This window comes from Tenebrio molitor, chromosome 5, assembly GCF_963966145.1.
Source record: "Tenebrio molitor chromosome 5, icTenMoli1.1, whole genome shotgun sequence".
In the NCBI taxonomy this organism is placed as follows: Eukaryota; Metazoa; Arthropoda; class Insecta; order Coleoptera; family Tenebrionidae; genus Tenebrio; species Tenebrio molitor.
The window spans coordinates 2,659,785-2,681,684 of NC_091050.1; the positions used below are offsets into that span (position 1 = coordinate 2,659,785).

General features: G+C 30.8%; 1 protein-coding gene across 5 annotated transcripts; it reads left to right on the forward strand.

The window, feature by feature from the left end:
* Positions 1-397: 397 nt before the first annotated feature.
* LOC138130452 (alpha-tocopherol transfer protein-like) lies at positions 398-21,871 on the forward strand. Of its 5 annotated transcripts, none has more exons than XM_069046922.1 (7): positions 398-665; positions 19,259-19,438; positions 19,490-19,584; positions 20,547-20,700; positions 20,753-20,946; positions 20,999-21,260; positions 21,553-21,871. In XM_069046922.1, the coding sequence occupies exons 1-7, from the start codon at positions 584-586 to the stop codon at positions 21,591-21,593; spliced, it is 1,008 nt and encodes a 335-aa protein (XP_068903023.1). In that variant the 5' UTR covers positions 398-583; the 3' UTR covers positions 21,594-21,871. The 5 variants fall into 5 exon arrangements, with proteins under 5 accessions (XP_068903023.1, XP_068903027.1, XP_068903025.1 ...); XM_069046926.1 differs by lacking the exon at positions 398-665 and adding an exon at positions 8,624-8,642; XM_069046924.1 differs by lacking the exon at positions 398-665 and adding an exon at positions 12,028-12,257.
* The last annotated feature ends 29 nt before the right edge of the window (positions 21,872-21,900 follow it).

Sequence of the window (21,900 nt, forward strand, 5' to 3'; positions counted from 1 at the left end):
CGATGTAAACAACAAACATAAAGGTTCTGGTTTAATAAAGCAGATCAACAAGTGACCTTCCTCCACGTAATAATAATCAGTGACTAAGTATTAGTAATACAAAAGTATGTATTCTAAAAAATTATTTGCATAAAATGGAAGAGACGTAGATCATGGATCATGTGTACATTATCGCCAGATGATTAATACACATGCTAATGGTATCTCAGTGTATACGGCCAATAGCACATACACATCCTATTAAACAAATTGTTTACTAATCGATTTTCGATAAAGGTCTCAATATTTGTAATCGCTTTATTTTTCGGAAAATTTACAACGACGACATTTTACAATGAAACCGGTTTTAACGGCTGCATCCATTTCACAAATATTTTCCATTTGTTCAGTTTGCAACTTGTACATAAAGCGAACGCTCGTGGGAATTTACTTAATTTCAAGTTAAGTAGATGAGTGTTCTGCAAGCGCACCTTTAGCGCACACTGCTGGATGAATAATTCACAAAAATCGAAAGTTATCGTTTAGCTAGTTATTGTCGGTGTCTCGATCGCAGAACGTAAAGTTGTTCGCGTCCGTGGATAAAATGGGAAAGCACACGAAAATCATAGAGGAAGATATTAATCCGTGTGAAGTAAGAATTGTTTATGTTCCTGTAACGGAAGACAGTAAGTTTATTTAAATAATTTTGTTAGTAACACCTTTTAGATAATTTCAATGCACTAAATATTTGCGTTGTCATGAAACTAGAAAATTTAACTTAATAATTCAAAACAAGTTCGTGAGTTTGGTTTATTTTATTTTTACAATTTTTTGCATATTAATTTACTTAAAGAATAATTGGTTATTTAATAGCATAGTTGTTTCACAAATATTAAACGTTGCTAGGAAGTACATATCCAGTATGATTTAATTCCTTAATACACCTGTACCACGCATACCTAACTAGGTATTTGTGGAAAATTTATGTTTTTTTATGTATTTTAATTTATCTAAACCTAGATATATCTAATCTATTTTGTTTTATACAGATCAGTTGTGAAAAAAAAACTATTCACAAAGTAGACGTAATTATGGCCATTATATCGAATGAAATGGCTCTTATATTTTCAAGTAAAAACAGAATTACACATAAAGCTAATTAAATATTATTTTTTAAACACAATAATAAAGCATAGATAACACAACAACAATATAAATTTGTTCAAAGCTACCTACAGTAATTTAATTTCAATAAATCCTGTTTTATATGGGTTTAGCTGCGTTTTAATGAAGAGTGAAATTTGAAGTATTGAGTGTTTGCAACAGAGAAAGGCAAACCTTCACTAAAATTATATTGTCTCTCATTAAAATGATTAGAATAATGATGTTAAATACATTTATAATGCATCCCGGATTTTGTGTGTCTTTTAACCAACCAATTATTTATAATTTCGGTTTTCGGTCCACGTGCTGCTGCTTGCAAAATATGATTAATATACATATTTTGAAATTCAGAGTTATGTCAAGGTGAATTAAAGAGTTGTATACAACCTCTCTATCAATCATAACACTGTATCATCATATTTGCTTATTTTCAATGACATTGTATTATAGTTAAAAACACTATAAATATGCCATACCATGACCTAATTATTTTTTAAACATCAATAGGCGGGATGATGTGTCATTCTTCTCGTTGTTTATACACAGAGTATCCCAAAATTCGTGGAACCGCTTAACAGTATGTTATAAAATATCAGGTAAAAATGTTTAAAAAATCTATCTTCGTTTTTGTAGAAGATATGCACCTATTTGTTATGTGGCAACATTTAAAAACATTCAATTTATACCAATATAAATGCAATAAATGCAAATATTTTATTTTTTTATACCGATGAAAATAAGAAAGAACATCAAGGCCAGGTTGCCATATGTTATCTGAGGTAAAACCGACACAAAACCACTTCTTTGGAATAGAAATGCAGTAAATAATGAAGTAAATAATTCCAAACCTGATCGCAATCATTCAGAATTATTATACTACTGGCTAGAAAAAAACAAATAGTCAAAAGCATTTAATTTATTTAAAATAAATGAGATCAAAGCTACACCTTTTGACCCCTCATATCTTCAAATCTAAAAGGTATAGAATTTATTTATTATTTTTCTCATAATTTTCTAACAAGAATTGTGACATTGTTCCACTGAGTGGTTCCGCGAATTTTCGGGCACCCAGTATATTTGACGCTAGGATTTTATAACTCGTGTGAGGACAAGAAACGGACAGAATAGTTTTCTCCACACATGTAGTTCTCTTGTTAAAATGAATAATCCAATATGATGTAACAATTCAAAGCCAAGGAATCTAATTTTTCTGTTTTTTTACTTGTTGTTTTGATAAACAGGTTCTTAATTTTTGAAGAACGCTTTATGCATGCTACGTTTTATGTAATCGTAGATTGAGGTGAAATTAACGCTTCACAGCATTTACCTAGAAAATAATAGTTCAGCTTCTTGTGGATTGCGCAACGGTAAAAGTAGAAATTATATCGTACCTTGTCAAGTAATAATGATCTTAAGACAATAGAAAAGTGCACAATAGTGATGGGTCATGGTCTTGAGCAATCTGTATAATTAATTTAGATATAAATGACGCAGTCTGCAGAGTGCAGGCTAAAGTGTATTTAATCTGCATTGATTATACGATCAGTATAAAATGCATTATTGTTACGCCATTTGGCCATTGTTTTATCGTTTGTGTATCATGTACTACTTTCTATTTAGAATTTTTGTGTAGTAGCATGCGTATTTAAAAATCTAATAAGAAAAAAAATCAATCATTCATTTTTCATTGCGTTGATATAATGTAATGGTTCACATCTACCTACCAATCTCTAATAATTTATGTAATTTCTTTTAAACTCATAAGTTGATTGATTTTTTTTTAATTGAACTGAGGTGTTAATGTAATTAACTACTAGATAATTGCAAATGAATTGCCGATGTATAATTGTTGTAGGCGGCGACAATAAAACTGATACAGCGCAATAAAATGTTTGTTGTTATTTTTATCTCACAACAGATGATGAAGGTATCAATGACGGATGAAACAGAAATTATTTTTTGGTTAATGAATATTATGATAATAATAATTTATTGAAGATTATGCGGTGCCCCCAAACTATTAGGTAGGCGTAAACAAAATTATTTTACTGTGATAACTGATTGGAGAATAACTCTTTTATTACAACGGAAACTAAATTAAACTTGTAATGTGAAGTGTTTGATAACATTTATCTCTCACTGAAAATAAAGCACGCTAGATTATTATTAAAAATGTTTGTAAACACTATTGAACAAAAAGCAAAACCCCATAGTGTTTTTCTGCTATGTATTTTGTTTGATATTTATTTTTATTTGTTACTACAGCAAAATTATTTGGTGCATTAGAGTGTTACATAATCGATAGATTTGGAATTAAATTAAAATCTGATATATTCTGCTGCTAATAAATTTAAATCTAATATTTATAAAAACAAAATAGTGCGATCACAATCAACTCTTCAACGCCTACTTTGAGGATAAATTTAAATGAACACCCCATAGGTTTTATTTTATCCGTTCATAGACATATATGTAATTATTTTTTAACGTAAGTGTGCTTGATCTTGGAGATTTTTCTACGAAATGATTATTTTCATGTACCTAATTGTTATTATCATATATCTGCAAAACGACAAAAAATCAATGTGACGTAATTTGTTTTACAGTGTCATTTAAATTCAATTACGTATATAATAAAATTGTGTAAATATACTTTAGTAGTTTTGCTCTGAAGTGAGTGCTTGTACAACTCTGTATAATTATTCAAAATAGTGAGTTCAATTTTTTTTTATTGTTTTATAATATCGTTTTTATGTTCGTAGTTTGTTAGTTAGATATTATTGTGACATGATGTTGTAATTTACATAAACAAAAATAAAAACTTACAATTACAGTATTTCGCAAAATGTACTTCCGTATAACATTGAGATATTGAGATATATTATTTCAAGCAATAGATGTTGAAAAAAGTGGGGACAAGGTTCATGGACAATGACACAATTAGTAACAATGGTTCTAGTTATATCACGGTACGAGCACTATTCTTGTCATCTCTAAAATTAAAAAAAATGTGTAAATTGTGTAAAACAAATTTTTACGTGATTTCTCAAAACACATTTCTAGTCAATGATTTTTGTTCTATGTTTAATGGTGCAAAACAAAGTTTATGTCATATTTTGTAAAGTATTAATTTCGTAATTAATAATCATTACGAAAAAAATCAAAGTGGACTGATTGCACCATTATCAATTCAATCAATTCAATGGAAAGTATCTCACCACATTTACATGTCTTAATTTCACATTCAAGGTTATACTGTTCCAAATGTTGTTTCATACTGTTAGTTCTGGTGAAAACACCAAAGTGAAGAAAATCCAAATTCTTTTAAAGGTTAGGTTTTAATTTGCGTTAGATCTATAGTTTAATTACGAGTACAACCCGTTTGAATGAAAATTCAGTACGTAGATTAGTTTTACATTATCTAATAGAGTCCAAGAAAACATTTTTTAATTCATTAATTGCTTTATAGTTTTACATTTTAAAAAAATTACGAGCCACAGGGAATGTATAAATTTTGCGCCAACTACTCTAGGGTGCAAATCAGAAGAGAAATAATATAGGTACGTGAAGAAAAAAAATTGAATATTGCTGGATAAATCAAATTAGAGAATGTTAGTGGATATGCAGGTTTTTTTAACATTTTTCTAACCCCTAATTTGACACTTCGCTCATGGGATAATCATCAATTGAAACGAAAGTACCCCTAAGTAATCGTAGGGGCAACATGGTCAGTGCATTTTTAATCAATTTAATCCAAATTATTTTACCCTGAAAAACTGAGTTCTCATAAATTTTTTTATGTTTCGTTGGGACCACATATCAGCATCGCAACAAATATTATCTAATTGCAAACTTTAAACAAAACCGTGTTTCCTGTGTTATCACTTATCTATCAGACACTCATTTCCGTCTGTGACTGGAACTCGTTTGCAGCACATTGAATGCATGCGTTCATTATGTAGATATTTGCTGTGGGAGAGGTAAAACCATTCCTTTCAAACAAGATGAACAAGAAATTTCAAAAAATTGGTACGGGTAACATCATTCAGTCAAATGTTGTTGAAATATCCTTTTTAGAATATGTAACAATAATAATGTTCAGTAATGATTTAAATAATGTTAAATCACCTTCTGTGTTTGCAGAACATTTTACAATTCAATATTACTGGCTGCCTATATCTACCTTCTTGAAAACTCGTACAGATAATACTGTAGTCGTAGTGGTAATTATTGTTTAACAAAAAAAGTTGTTGAAATCTTCTATTACTAAACCATTAAGTGTGTTTGAGTATATTTTATAATTATAATTTTTAACGCTTTGCATAAAAACAAAAATATGCACTTTATTGGTATAACTGTTAACAGCAATTACTTCGTATTTAGTTGTTTTAATGGTTAAACATACAATTTTCTTTCTTTGAATAATGTATGACGTCAGTATGTAATTTTTTATTTATAACATTTTTTATTGACTCCTTATGTATGATTTATTTCAATACTTATAAAAATTAAAATTCTCGTATTTTATGTAGTAATTGAACAGCATAACGTAGTTACTTATTATAGCCGACACAAAATAAAGTATAAATATAGTTATTAGTTCATTTCAAAACAAAATGAGTTAAATGATTTATTCTTATAACGGTGTTCGCGCGAAAAGTGTTACAAATTTTAAATTTTAAGGGTCAACACCTAGGAAACCCAATTCACTGCAGTTGTCACGTTTCAAATAACAGATAAAGATAACAAAAAAAAAATTAAATGTTTAAAATGGTCACCGATTATTATTTTTTTGTTCGGCACTGTCAGAATTTGAGAATTTTCTCCTGTGTGAAAGGATTTTGATAAATGTCACAACTTGTCAAAACGAAACGTCAAGCTAACTTTAAAGATTAATACACAAAGTAGTGTATTAATCCGTAAAAATTCTCATGAAGTAATCAGAGTAATCAGTAATCACTAAGTAATCTGTAATCAGCTAATCACTAATCATTACACGAAGCCTTCAAAGTGACCAGCGTTATTGTCAATACAATAATGAAGGCGCCAACGAAATGATTCTTCCACTCACCAGTTCTCTCAAAACTTCAATTATTGTATCAACTGTTATCGAATATACCAAGTCCATCATGTACCGTCACAAGAAGAAGTCGCACGGAAATTATCTGAGCTCGAGGAGCACTCCCGCACGCTTCACCATACGCCAACACAACATCTATGTATTCACTATTCGAAAATAAACGCACCATTTTCACAAAATTTTAGCACAGAATCAACACGTAAACACCTGCCTCTTGTAGTCGGATAAAACTAACTAAAAATGTAATCCTCTTGTCTTTACCTCGGCCGCGGAGCGAAAAAACTTTATTCTAAAAACACAATGTTTTGCGCTGATGCAATAGTATATTATTAGCGCGTTTTATAAGACGCTTGATTGTGACACGAGTGCGTCTTATAAAACGAGTGTAATATACTATTTTTTCTACTTTGGTCGCATTAATTTACGTCAAATTTCAAATGTTTTAATTGTTAAGAGGACCTCGCTAGAGATGCCGGACGCCGGCCAGCGTGCCATTAGAGCAATACGAACGTAATACGTATAAAAAAAAACAAAAACAGTTTCACAAAAAGTCCCTTTGCGACACTACCTTTAGTTTTGCAAAGACTCATACCAAAGTAGGAAAAAACGATTATTTCACGGTCACTGTCATGCGGTTAAATAACTAGAGGATAGACTGCTCGTTAATTTATGGGAGGATAAAATAGGTACTGAAATGAAAATTATAAACTAGGCAAAAATGAATAGGGAATTTTTCCTTTTTTGAATTTTTTATAAATACCGTTTAAAATTTGTAATGAAATGTGTTAAAAATATATTAATATACACATTAAATGTAATGTTTCAAGTACTTGTAACATTTTAAATTTATCTTGTGTTTAAGAATACATGGGAGGATTGGGGCAATTATTTTGCTTTCCAAGAAAAATTGTGGAATTCCCTATTCATTTTTGCCTAGTTTATTTCGAAAACATGGAATATAACAATTTTGTTGTTCTTGACAAGATCTACCACTGGTTAAAATTAATGTACTTATTTCTGAGACATGTGGTTTGTCTAGCGAGAGAGTGGTTGACATAAAAATCACTAAATTCTACGTAGAGAAAGTAGTACCTGGCGCACGTAAAATTTGAAATACATATATCCTTCAAATAGTAATATTTCTACTGCATTTTGTAGTGTTGGGCTACAATTTAAAATCTCCCAATCTCTCGCTGGATACCCGCTTCTACATCACAATTATCTATCACCAGTTAAATTCTATGAGATCCGTACATTTAACGTCTATTCTTTTTTTTAAGTGTTTACATTTTCTTTATTGGCTAACTTTTTATCTATGAATGTAAGGGTTTTTGAACTTCATGTTTAAAAAAAAAGTAACATTATTATCTTTATGTCTATGTTGTAATATTCAGGGTGTTCTATTTAAATATGTATTCCAATGTGTAAATGACGCAAAGACGTGCAGAATTATGGAACGGGCATAAAAGTTATAAACGTTTTTTTTTTTATTCACATAGTCAAATATGAATGAAATGAAACCTCGACATAGACATAATAATTTGCTCAGTATAAAGCATTTTTATTCGTATCATATTTCCAGGTTTAAATACGTCATAATTATCAGTGAAACAAAACTAACCATCAGCTTATGAAAATTAAAAAAAATGAACAAAACAAGTTTACTGACGCAAATAGATAACCGAGACTGAAAAGTTATTATTCGATTTTTTTTTTATTGTTAATGACGTTAGCCTTATTTCAGGGTCCGTTAATTGGTGAATATGTTAAAAAAAGTCTTGTATTTCCATTAGTGGAATCATTTGCCTCAAATATACCGACTAGTCAGATGACTCAGATGTAAATTTCTAGAATACTACCATGAGATCAATGAAATTTATAATTGAAGTAGGCTATGACTTTTAAATTAGATTGGCAACACCGTTGACAACTTGATTTTAATTGTCAAAGTGACGCTTCAAAATTTAATATGAAACGGCGAGTTAACAGCTGGATCCAAGGCAAGAGAATACTTTCAACATTTTCTATGATTTTATTATTATTTTCTAGTGCTTCATTTCTTTTAAATTAAAACGATAAGAACCCAAAATGTTTACATAACCTCTAATTTACACAGTGAATCAATTAAATCAGTTGGTAGGATCGGCAATCGTAGGGAATAAAACCGCCTACTTTAATTATAAATTTAAATGATCACACGGTAGATTGTTTTATTAGGATTAAAAGTCTTATTATTTATAATGAACTTTGGACATTATTATAAATGGAAATTATGGATAGGTAGTTACTAGTTTATAACTACTCGTTTATACTTCTACGCATTTTATTTAAAAGTTTGTATTTAATGATAACAGATACACATTTCTATTCTATTTGAATGATTACCTATAATATCATATTAATAACAGGTGCTTTCTGAGTAAGTTATTTTCACCAATTTATAAATATAGTTGTAAACGTTTTATTTACAGTTAAACATAGTCTATACATTTTTAATTACTTTTTAAACTCTCAAGAACATAGTTTTTATCCAAAAAATATTTTAGTCTGACCACAATGTTGGTCATCATGACTCGTTTATAATTTAAAATGAATCATCTTAATCACTCACTTGTCCATATCTTTCCTGGTATTTAAAAATTTTGATCTCACTTAATAAAAATCCGATTATTTTTCTTATAAAAATCTTACAAAAATAATGTCGTCAAAAATTATTGCCAAATATGCTGTAACAACTCGTTCTTACTTAATTAAAATTGATGCTTAATTTTATAATACATAAAAATACTATTCAAAAAATCGTTAATCGTTTAATTGCATCATTTCTTTCAAAATTTAAGGGCAAACCTAGTTTCTAGTTTATCACCTTTTCAATACACAAACATCAAGTTTCAAGTTTGATAGTTTTAAAAATATATATCTACATATTTCAATTCATACCTTGGGTCTAAAAACAAAATATCAGCGTATAGCGAATAATAACTGCAATTCTTGCAATAAAAATAAACATGATAGAAAACCACGATCCTGAAAACTGTTTCATTCTGTTTTTTAAGGATCATGCGTTGAAATGCTACAAGAAATGTTGTGTTTAAAGCTCCAGAAAATAGGAAAAAAGAAGCTGAAGCTAAATTTCGATCCCCTAACTAGCCCAACCAACATTAATTTCTCATCATTCCCGAACACCTCAACGGAAAATTACCATTCACATTTCGATCAACTCTTGTTTTCATCACTTGACTTTCCACATCGCGAAATTAACTAATTAATTAACACCAGCCACGCTTTTCTATCACACTTTCTCAACCATAGCCGGGTTTAGCCAAAGAGAGCACATTAGCGACAAAAAGAACACAGGATTCTTATTTTACTGGCGCAATGATTAGTGGATTTTAAGTGGCGCCAGTTGAACTGACATATCTCCACATGCAAACAAATTGGCGCCAGTCGACTAGCGCAAATAATCTTGTGAAAATCCCTCCTTTGACCCATTCAAGCATGATGAACTATGATGTGACAAAATAGGGCATAATATGAATCATTTTTCTAATTTTTCACCCTAATTTGACACTTCGCTCATGCGATAATCCATCATCGAAAGAGTGAGTGAAAATGTTTTTGTGTGATAAAAACTTTACAGTTTTTTTGAAGTAAGGACGATCGCTGTTCTAATACATACTGTAACAGTTTTTACTGTTTTTGAGTATTTTAATCGAGTAATTTTTTTTGCGCTTCGTTATCAATGGATGTGTAAACTCGGCCTCTAAGGGCCTGATTTCAAGTTGACTTGCGACGGTCGCACTTGTTGTCATGGTAACGTCGCAAGAGAGAAAGATGACGCATATTGGTAATTAATGTGTAGGACAAAGATAGCTACACGTTTGCGCTGCATCACCTATTTGCGACCATGACTTGAAATCGGGCCCTAAGTCTGGTTGAGTGGCTGCACCGTCTATCCCTCTGTCCTTTGCAGATTTTGGTTACTGTATCTTTCCATTCTTCTCTTTTCTTCGCTATCGTCTTTATGTCCCTCCAGCTCACGGCGAACCCTATTGGTGGTTAATTTTTTTACGTGAACTTCCATAACACCTGGTATATGTCTTTTTTCCTCATCGACAACCAATAAAAGGAAACCATAACAGCCACGTTAAATTGCTGTATTTTGAAAAGTTTTTATTTTATTAACAATATACATGTACATGTTTACATAACAAAGTAGATTTTTGCTTGAGGCGGCAAAAATATTGCAGTTGCGTAAGTACCTATTGATAAGTAAAAAACCAGGAACTATGAACAAGAATTTAATTGCCAATAAAATTGTTTGTCTATCTTTAAGATAAAAAATATTGACCGATGTTGTCACACTGATCGTATTTCATATCATATTTGACTTTTTCCAAAATAGAATTCTTGTTTTGTAGGTAAGCATAGTGTGTATAGACAATAAAACGTTGCCATAACAGTTGTCATAATCTTGGTATTATAGGTAAAAACTTATCTTCGGAGAAATATGTTATTAGTGAAAAACAAATACGATATCTTAAGCTAAAAACACTTCATGGATACATATTTCTATTAATTGATTATTATTATTGTCTCTAGTATTTTTCAAGCGCCTATAAAAAAATTTGGACTTTGTTTAAATTACATAATTTAGCATTGATCTTATGGGAATAAATCATTAAGGTTGGTTTTCCCCAAAACTTTCTTTTATTTGACAAATTCTAGGATGTAACATAATTTTTATTGCAGTATGTTGACTAAAAATACATTAATAAGATATAACTATCGTGAATATACAATTTTTTTCACAAAATGAACCCTAAGTTGTACTCTTTTATATTCAAATATAGTTGATTATTTCATTATTGTCATTAGGTATTTCAAATCTCTCATATTAAACAGGGCAACCAATTTTTTATTTTGTTGCTATCTAACAGAAATTAACGTATCCATAAAAAAAATTAAATCTGGGTAATGTGAAATGACTAATATTACTCAAAAACATTAATTTTTGGCGCTGGTTTTATCTAAAACCATCAAATTGTCATATTATTAATAATTTTGTATCACAGTGAAATTGACATTGACAGCTTGTTATTTATTAACTTAATTATACCCATTTTTAACATTTTTATTGTGTCTTAACAGTATGATTTATGATTTATGATTAAAAATTCGAATAATGATACAGTTGGTTGCAAAGAAAACGGGAACTGTCAGAATAAACCTGACACATTTTTATAATTTTTCCATAGTGTGAAACCTTCTTACGAGAGATAGGTTAGAATTAACGTCAAAATTCAATGACATTTTTAAAAATTATTTGATAAGTATTATCAAGTAGACAATTAATTGACAATTGGACAAAACCATTTACATTAGAAAAATTTTCGTTTCCCGTTTTTTTGCAACGAACTGTACCTACTTGCAAACATTTTTTCAATCAACAATAAAAACAAATCGTAATTTAATATTCTGTAAGAATAAATTTCATATTAATTTTGAGATAAAAGAAGTTGTAATGAAGGAAATATTAGAACCGGTTTACAGTTGACTGCCAGTTCAAAAACCACTAGATCAACGTGCCTGCATAAATTCAGATTTAGTAGGTAACCCGAATTTTATCGTATTATTTATTTATCAGTTTCAACGCGTTTGCCACATACAACCTAGAAACCGTTCGTGGTATTACCAATTCGCAATAGAAACGTTATTGTTTGCGATGGACGGTACATCTGGCCTTCATCTTTCCATTGTAACTTGCACAATGTCATGCACCACGATTATTAAATAGTTTGACGCAAGAATGTGAACATACTTCATTCTCTCGGGTCCTTCTTTTTCAAATGCAATAAAAGGAAAGACAATAATTTATGCGCATGTCGCTGCCCTTTTTTTCACCTGTACCAAAGTAGGAACCGCAGCATACAACAGCATAGAGATGGTTCACAAGACACCACTCTGCGTAGAAAGTTGCTAGTGTGCGTTCAGTAGGTGGCAAAAGAAGTGAACAAGATCAAGATGCCTAAATGTAAGTCATTATTAAATAGTATTTACATTGTTTTGTGAACATACATGCTCTGCTTGGTGATATACTAGTAAAATGCGTTAGAATATAATTTTTTTGTACCATTATTTGCTAAACTTTATGGTAAGTGACAAAAAATTACAACTTTTTCTCTAATGCAGTTTTGGCACTTCTTACTACTGTAAAATAACCATCAACAGTATTTAGCATATTACCATCATAAATATTGTGATATTGTATTTATTTTAATTTTGTATGACTGCCTTAAACAGAGAAAATTTATATTTCTTATGATAAATGTATGACTAGCGGAAGTAATTTTTTTGGTCATATTGACATACTAACTAAAGGCATTTTTTTAATATAAGTTATCTCTAAAAACATACTGAAAATACCTTCAGGTAAACTTGTAAACTAGAGCTCATTTAAAACCTGTTACTTTTTGTGCCATTTACAAATGTGTATTTCTTTAATTCATGAATCCTAATAGAATTTAATTCTTTTTCTGAATAAAAGTTTTTAGTGTTGTGATCGTCAATGAATGTGAATAATTTCGTTATTACATAACATCACCATTGACCAAACCTGCATGTACATGAACTTGACCATTATTCTACGCAGCAGCTTTCTAAAAATTTCCGTAAATGTAATTGCAGTGTTAGGAAATTTACTACATTTAACTCTAATTAACAATTCTGTTAATTTTGTTATAATGGTTGTTTTTAAGCGTGTTGCGTTGCTAATTGACAGTTAAAGGTGGAACTTCAGTTAGTCACGTTTAAGAAAAGATTTTATTTTTTAAGCCAGTTTTATAAAATAGTAATACGTAATTGTAATAATAGTAATAAAGGTGTGACAAAGAACGTTTTCACTGAATACCAACAAGTGTATTGTATACAAAAACCTTTACCAGAATAATAGTAGATTACATACCAAGGTGGGAAGTATTTCATTACTGTCGAGAGCTAATATAGCTTACCAAGGCGTAACCGAATTCGACAATTCGTGTACGCAACTGGAAAAAACTTAACAGGGCGGGAAGTGCCCTATTACTGACCAAGAGAGGGAAGTAAACATAAAAAGGTTAACTTTCCGCCCTCGTAGGAATGCGCATATTACAATACGATTCCGACAAAACAGTAGGTATTAACATGCGTTCATTTAGATAAAAAAAAATAATAATTAGTAATTAGTTGAATCGTTACGTTACGTTTTTGTTAATGCTTAAAAATCGTAAACACGTGTTTATCAATCCAATCAACTAATTCTAAATACTTACATAAAATTCTACTGATAATTACTGCATAACATTGATTCATTAATTTGTTGACAGACATATACGTTAAAATCTTTTGTTCGATAACCAATGGATTTTATTTATTTTTACATTGAATTTAATGGGTCTTACAGTAAGTGTAGTTATGTAGAAACACAATTTCAAGTGACCAAAGATCATGGACCAGACAATAAAGGAAACTTACGACGCATCGTAAATTGTCTACTCAGCTTTGACGTAAAATGAGTGTTGTATTTTCCAATTATTATTTTGATTGACCTTACGTTAAAACACAAAGAAAAAAGTATTATTTTCTTTACAAAATTAAAGTTAAGTGAATGAATGCGTGATGTTCAAAAATACATTTGCATTATTTTGTCGGCATTACTAAGCGTTAAATTAAAAATCTTTGATGAAACTATATTGTATGTACATACTCATAAGTATTTAACATGTATTTTTTTGTTTTGTTCAAGGATATTCTAAGAAGTTTAAGATCACACGTAACAGGCATTATTGAACTTTGTACCATTTATTTACCCATTACATAATACTTAAAAAAAAGATGTAATGGCGGATTAATGTTAATAATATAGCTTTTGAAATGACTATTTTGGTTTCCAATTCAAGTTGAAGGGTACGTTTAAAATTGTTAGGGTTGTTGCATTTCCAGTTTTGTTCTCGTTCGGTTTTTTGAGCTTCAACTAGTGATTTTTGGTTTTCTGTTAACCAATGGAAAACTACCATATTAGAAAGCAAATTTGTAACAGGTGATGTTATCGTGAATTTATTTGTGTCGTTATAGAACCACCTTTTGTAATTTATGTCAAGTAAGTTAATTACTTGTACAAGAATAATTTTAAACTGTTTTCTTTTTTTGTCGCATTCAACTACATTTTCTATATTTGATACTTTTGTAATTATTAAAGAGCTGATACTAATATTTAAAATTTAATTTTTGTTACGAAGTAGAACTGTTCAGATGTGAATTTTCTGTGATTCTTTTAATATTTTTCAGGGATTAAAATAATACCTTGACATTTTATGCTGTGTACTTACTGATCAAAGTAATAATTCAATAATACTATGCTAATAAGTAATAAATAATGACAGTTGTTTATATGCATATAAAATATGTGCCTCAGAGTTGATCTTGCCATAAGTACTATCGCGGCCAAAATACTTTGGTCGTCACTTTTTGACACTTCAAATGTAAAAGTATTAATGTCAATATACATGACAATTTCAAATTATTCTTGTCAAAAATATGGCACCTTCAGTTTTTGATAAATATAGAATCGTCTTACTTGCTTCTGAAGGTTGTCTAAACCGCGACCATGTTGATCTTTTGCTTTTGAACCTTGTCACCGCAGCTGGGATTTACCCCACTCGTATGACACTGATAGATTAAAATAATTTTGACAGTAGTAAAAAATAAGGTTAAACATCCTAAAGTTTGCTTTACAATTGAATGTCATTTATGTCACATTGACGACCAAAGTATTTTGGCCGCGATAGTACGTATGTGTGATGTCATCAAACATTTTTTTCATGGAACCATGTGCACTTTTTACGTCACTGGAACAGTTACTCATAAGTCATAAAGGATTATGATAATATGTTTCTTGTCATCAAAAACTCGAAAATCGTAGTATAAATTTAAGAGACATTTTTTCACACATCCTTGCATTAGGTATGCACGTACACATTATACATGTTATTTTGCATTTTGTGAATTACTTTATCACGACTTTGTATAAGTACATATGTATATGTAATAATAGTTATTTACCTAACGTATGCGGGAAGTGAAATTTCCCGCGGGAGCACTTTGTTTGCGGCATGACCGCAGGGAATCCTGCGTTAGTGCGAACGCGGGAAATTTGTTGCTGTAAAAGTTAGGTACAATATTTTTTGTAACGAATAACTCAAAAATATTTACAAATAAAATAAAAAAAGTAATTAATTTAACATTTTCAAGGCCCTGTTATTATTCTTACCTTTGTGTATTGTATTCTTGTATGTTTTATAATAAAATTATCTACTTATTTATTGTGTTGATAATTAATTTTACAGTTGCAAATGTGACGAAGCGTCCACTTTGTTTAAAGTGAATTGACGTTTCCGTCTGCCTACGTCATTAAACACCAACCTTACAATGCAATTCCCCCTAGTTTCTGCGGCAAAGTAAAAAATACCGCGTGCGGGAAATCGTTGTTTCCGCACTCCGAGGACAACTGGAAAATACCGATTTTGAGGCTATGAGTACAAAAAAGTCATTACGGTCGTTATTATTTAGAAAACAGTTTTTCACAAAAGTCATGTTTTTTACGAACATTCATGTCAAACTACTATGAAAGCACTATGACCATTCATTCGTTCGATCAGTGATGTTAAACAACTCGGGCGTGGTCCTAATTACAGGAAAATAAATAATAATCTAGAACTTGATATAAATCCGTATGAATAAATAAATCTGACCTCGAGGCCGTGACCCCTTTTATAATAATACGGTGGTCTAGCCACTATGACAGCAATATCGTTAATCGATGGGTGGGGTTAAGCATTGCTGGACACGGTCAGAGTTTGGATGGGTGGTCGCCGAGGGGTATAGTAAAAAAAAAATTAATAGGTCCGCAACCACTCTCTCGCTGGACAAACTATAGTGCCAGATTTTTTACAATAATCTGAGGCAAAAATACAATTGTATCGAGACTCCATAATCGTTTTCAACCGGCTTTCTGAAAAAAAATCGCAAAACATCTCTTGTGCGATGCTAGTTGTGGGTTATTTAATTTATACAGTTGACTTAAAAAAACAGGAAATGAAATTTGACCTAATGTGAATTGGAAATTTAATTTGTCAATTTATGCCAATTTGTGTCTGTTTGACAGTATTTGTAGACACTGTATTTGCATAACTGACATTTTTGACAATTAAGTGCAGTTTTTTAACCTAAATTCTAAAAGGCCGTTTCAAACTATAAAAATTTAATAAAATCTGACAGAACTTTTTCTGACAGTTCCAGTTTTTTTTTAAGCCAACCGTCCTACCGTGAGATCATTTAAATTTATAATTAATCAATTAAAACTTTAAAATTATATTGGCAACACAGCTGACACCTTCATTTGAATTGTCAAAATGAGGCTTTAAAATTCAATACAAAGTATGAAACGGCGAGTTAACAGTTGTATCCAAGTCAGGTGTTTGATGCAACTGTTAAATCGCAGTTTCATATTCTGTATTGAAATTTGAAGCGCCACTTCGACAAACCAAATCAAGATGTCAATGGTCAGTTCCCTTGTCATTTGTGCCATTATTAAGTTTCATAATATTTCAGTGAATTATATTTTGTATTGGTTCAACACCTAACACAGGATTTTAGAAAACCTCTAAAATCGTTTTGTTGTCAATAAAAAGTATAACTAAAGATAATTTAATCAACTGCAGCAACTAACACAACTGTGACTACTTTTACTGCAGGTGAACATGGTAAACTATCTAGAAATGAACAGTGAGAGAGAGCCAATCCTCGGACACAAGGTCTACTCGTAGTTAGAAGACGTTCTTCTTGTAAAATCCAAATGCAGAAATTTAAACGGATTAATCTTAGAGTTTTAGCGCCGCTTGCTTGTAGCAAAATCTAACACATGCAATAAGAACAAAATTAAACATCTATCATTGTCCAACACAAAACACTGGCGCTGGCTATTCGAATGCGCGGGTCGTGTTCCGCGTGGCATTTGAAATTTGGCGCCAACCAAATTTTGAAATATTCAATATTCGTAATACATTTCCTACGGAATCCGTTGGTTCTTCTTCACTAGCATTAATGACAGCATCGTCATTTGCAAGAGTTCGTGTCGTACATGGGCTACATTTAGTACATTTTCATATGAAGGAGCCAAAGTGACCATGTTTCTTGCATGATTTATCACCCTTATAAAACATTTTCCTTCGGAAAACCGGGCAGCCAACAATTCTTACAATACTTTTTGAATGTCACAAAAAGACCCAGGTGCCTATAGTTAATAAAAAAATGAAAAGTCTGTTGTGGTGCTGTTATAATGTAATTTCTCTGTGCAAATCAAAAACTATTTATACAAAACAGAAATCATCACAAATGCACAATTTTAAATGATATTCAAGAGTGACTGACGTGTTCCTTCCGCTAACCTTGAGTCAAATCATGTTTAGTTGAAATTCCAAGTCAACTTGAATCATAACTATAATGTAATAGGAATGGTCATTTTGTAATTATGTATATAATTACATCGTAAAATGATAAAAATGATAATTTTATGTATACCGGGTGTTATGGAAGTCCACGCAATAAATTTAACCACCAATAGGACTCGTTGAAATAGATATTTTTTTTTATTTACCTTTTGTTTTCTCAAATTTTTCAAAACAGAGTTAAAATTATACGGTGCGATCAATAATTACTTAGATAAGGGGCGGCTATGACTTTGACAGTGTCAGATTTTTCGTGACTTTGCTAACTCAACTATGAATCAAATTTTATCGCAAAAATGGTTTTTACTTCAGAACATAAAAGATTCATCTTACTTTCGTAATGGTGTTTTCAAGGACAGAGAATGGACATACAGTGCTGTTGCCTGCTTGACCGAGTTTCGGCAAAAGTTTACAAATTTAAATTGATACAGGTATATGCAACCCAAAATACTTCCGTGCATTCCAGACATCTGTCGACATACGGCTAAAATGTCAAAATCTTTTTTGATATAAATAACTGGTATAATTCATACCCGCTCATGTCCATGTGTTTACACATCCATTGATAACGAAGCACGAAAAAAAAATATACTCGATTAAAATACTCGAATGAAAACAGTAAAAACTGTTATTGTTGTTGTTGTATCAATCACCTGGCTTGGATACAACTGTTACCTCGACGTTTCATATTTTGTGTTGAATTTTAAAGCGTCATTTTGACAATTCAAATCAAGGTGTCAGCGGTGTTGCCAATATAATTTTAAAGTCATAGCCTCCTCTAATTATAAATTTAAATGGTTTCACGGTATTAGAACAGCGAGCCTTCTTTCGTTACAATTGATGATTGGAATCAACAACTGAAACGAAAGAGTGAGTGAAAATGTTTTTGTGCTGTAGGAATCATCAATTGAAACGAAAGAGTGAGTGAAATTGTTTTTGTGCTGTAAAAACTTTACAGTTTTTTGAAGAAAGAACGCTCATGGGATATGAGCGAAATGTCAAATTAGGGGTTAAAAAAAAATTCTATTAAAAAAAGATCAATATGTAAAAAATGTTTATTTTAACGAGTTCTATTGGTGATTAAATTTATTACCTGGACTTTCATAACATCCTGCATAGATTAGGAAATTTTCTTCAAAAAGTGGCCCTAGATTTTTCTCATGAAAACAATCATTTTTATGTATTATGACTGGTTAATTTAGCTTTATAATAAATTATCTTGATCGATTGGCAAATATACGTCAGCATGTGAGAAAATTTTCATAAAGGTCTAATTATAGATATGTTAAACCTGCTTTACTTGACACTAATGTGTTAATATAAATACATAATAATTGTTTACCTACATTATCGAATTAATGTGGTTAAGTTACTTCAATATTATGTTCTTAAATCATTCTGTAACAACCATCATCAAGTATCAAAGCAACTATGTAAATACTGTTTGGCGACTATACGTATAAATATATCGGTGCGTGTTTGTATGTTCTAGTTGCACCTACCATGTTGTCAGAAATGACTGAACTCCCTACCGTTCAAATTGGAGACTACAATTTGCATTTAGAACTTGAGGAGTTAAAACCGGAGGCGAAAGAAATTGCAAGAAAAGAACTCAGGGAAACACCAGATGTTACAAGAGACGCAGTTGCAACATTAAGAGATCTCCTAAAAGGTGCGATTACCGTCACGCATACACATTTTTAATTATGACTTTCATTTTTAGAAGAAAGTGATTTGTTAGTGCCTTTGGACAATGAACACTGGCTTATTAGATTTCTGCGACCGTGTAAATTTTATCCCGAAAGTGCGTTGGAATTGGTAAGTTTTTATAAACAAATCAATGATTAACATGACAACAAAATTGATAACTCACGCGTAGAAATGGCCGTTGGCTAAAATTTTCCACTATACAGTTCACCTTATACAGTTCTACGCATGCGCGTCTCGGACGGTCAAGTGACCAATTAACCTAAACTGTCATTTTTGTTGGTTATGTTGATCTAAACTTAATCCACCATATTTTTTTATCATTTCCATGATTCCATGATCTTAGAAAAAATATAGTGTGTAACACGTGCGAAAAGGCCTATTTCTGAGGCTCATGTGATTTCTACTTCTTCACACTCGTGAGAAATTGGTACTTTTTCGCACTTATTACAAAATATATTATTCTCAAATTAATAATTAAATTAAATTAAAACTTAAAAGTTAGTCATTGTTGACTTTACATTACCTACATTACACAAGTACATTTCTTATTACGCGTTATTATTGTATCAAGATCGTAACCTTGATGTCTAAAACTCACACGCGGGAATATTAAGTTAATAAAACCTGATTGTTGACTAGCACTTTATTTATGATGTTTTTATTTTTACTATGGTTTTTATGTTGTCTATTATTTTATAATATGCATTACTTATGTCTTACATCCATTCTGGAGTTATTACCAGTATTTACACAGAGACTGAAAAAAACCACTAAATTCTAAACGTACATTTTAATTTAGGGGAAAAATTAGGTTAAATTTTCTAATTCTTTCACACATCGTTGAATTTTTTGTTTAGCAAATTTCGTTCTTTTCACTGCATTGTATTAAAATTAAATTTTTATGGAAACTATACCAATGTCAAAATGAAATTGTTTCCGTTGTGACAATTTGTATCAACTTAAGTTATTTATATTTCCGTTTTATTGTTTATTGTCATTTGCTTTTGTTTAATGTACTATTGCTATTATAATTCTTCTTTTAATGTTTAATTATATACTTTCTGTTTCAGATCAAAAGATATTATAGGTTTAAAGTAAAACATGGTGATATATACAACGGTTTAGTACCTAGCAACGAAAAAAACATCTTTCAACAAAATATACTGATCGTCCAGCCCAATAGAGACCAACTAGGAAGAAGAATTTTGATCCTCGAGTTAGGAAGTAAATGTCACCGTTGAAATAATTATTTTTACTAATCTACTTGATTAATTAGAGAAATGGAAAACGAGCGAAGTAACTCTCGACGAAGTCTTCAAAGGCGCTGTTTTATTTTTGGAACTTGCCATGTTAGAACCGGAAACACAAGTATGCGGAGCCGTTGTTGTATTTGATATGGATGGATTGTCTTTAGCACAGACGACAAAGTTTACGCCAATGTTTGCCAAAAGAATTGTCGATTGGTTACAAGTCAGTAGTTTTTTCTAAAATAGGGTACAACGAATTGAAGCATAATTTGCAGGATAGTGTCCCACTCAGAATAAAAAATATCCATATTGTCAATCAACCTTACATTTTCAAGATTGTATTTAACCTATTCAAGCCATTCTTGCGAGAAAAATTAAGAAATAGAATAATATTCCACGGAAGTGACCGTAAATCTCTACAAGAACATATGAGTCCCAAGTGCTTGCCCGAATGTTATGGTGGAACTCTCAACTTACCACGGATCAACGGAGTGCAGTGGTTAGAACTATTGCTAAAGTGTGATAAAGAATACGAAGGTAATTTTCTCGCATGTGAGCGGCGTACAGTACAGGAGAAATATCATGAGAAAATATTTTTCAACTTCATTGTTGTTATTCAGATTATATGACAGTTCTGAGTAAAGGAAGGCGACCTACCAGTACGTAATATCAGGAAAGTGTAAGCGTAAAAATTGCGCTCGCTTTCATCAGAAATATTTTTCATGCTGTTTCTTTTCACTGTACTAACTTACGTATACATTTTTTTTACTTTATGTTTTATTAGTTTTATTTGCTTTGGAGAAACATTTTAAAATTAAACATTTTTTAGCTATCAATAGTTATGGATATAACAAGAAGACAGAACAATAATGCATCTATACCGCCATATAGCCAATTGTCAATGAGAACATTCCAGGAATGTGCTTTAAAATTTAATTTTAGTCAACTGAGGTGATTTGTTACATTCTTATGATGATGTTTAGTATGTGTTAGATAAAATCTTTGTTGTCTTTGTCCTGTTGTAGAATAGTCATTTATTATATTTTCGGCAAAAATTAAATGTTCGTTGTTCTTATCTTACAAAAAATGTAAGAATTATAAGTGCAGTTTTTATCCAGTTTTGGAAATAAAATAAAAATGTTTGTCAATTTCTTTTTTTTACCTGCAACATTGACAC

Excerpts from the sequence above, each read along its gene's own strand:
- LOC138130452 (XM_069046922.1), top strand. The coding sequence starts at position 584 with ATGGGAAAGCACACGAAAATCATAGAGGAAGATATTAATCCGTGTGAA. Across the intron at positions 20,701-20,752 it reads TTTGATCCTCGAGTTAGGAA|AGAAATGGAAAACGAGCGAA; the intron begins GTAAATGTCACC and ends TTGATTAATTAG. Across the intron at positions 21,261-21,552 it reads GTGTGATAAAGAATACGAAG|CTATCAATAGTTATGGATAT; the intron begins GTAATTTTCTCG and ends AACATTTTTTAG.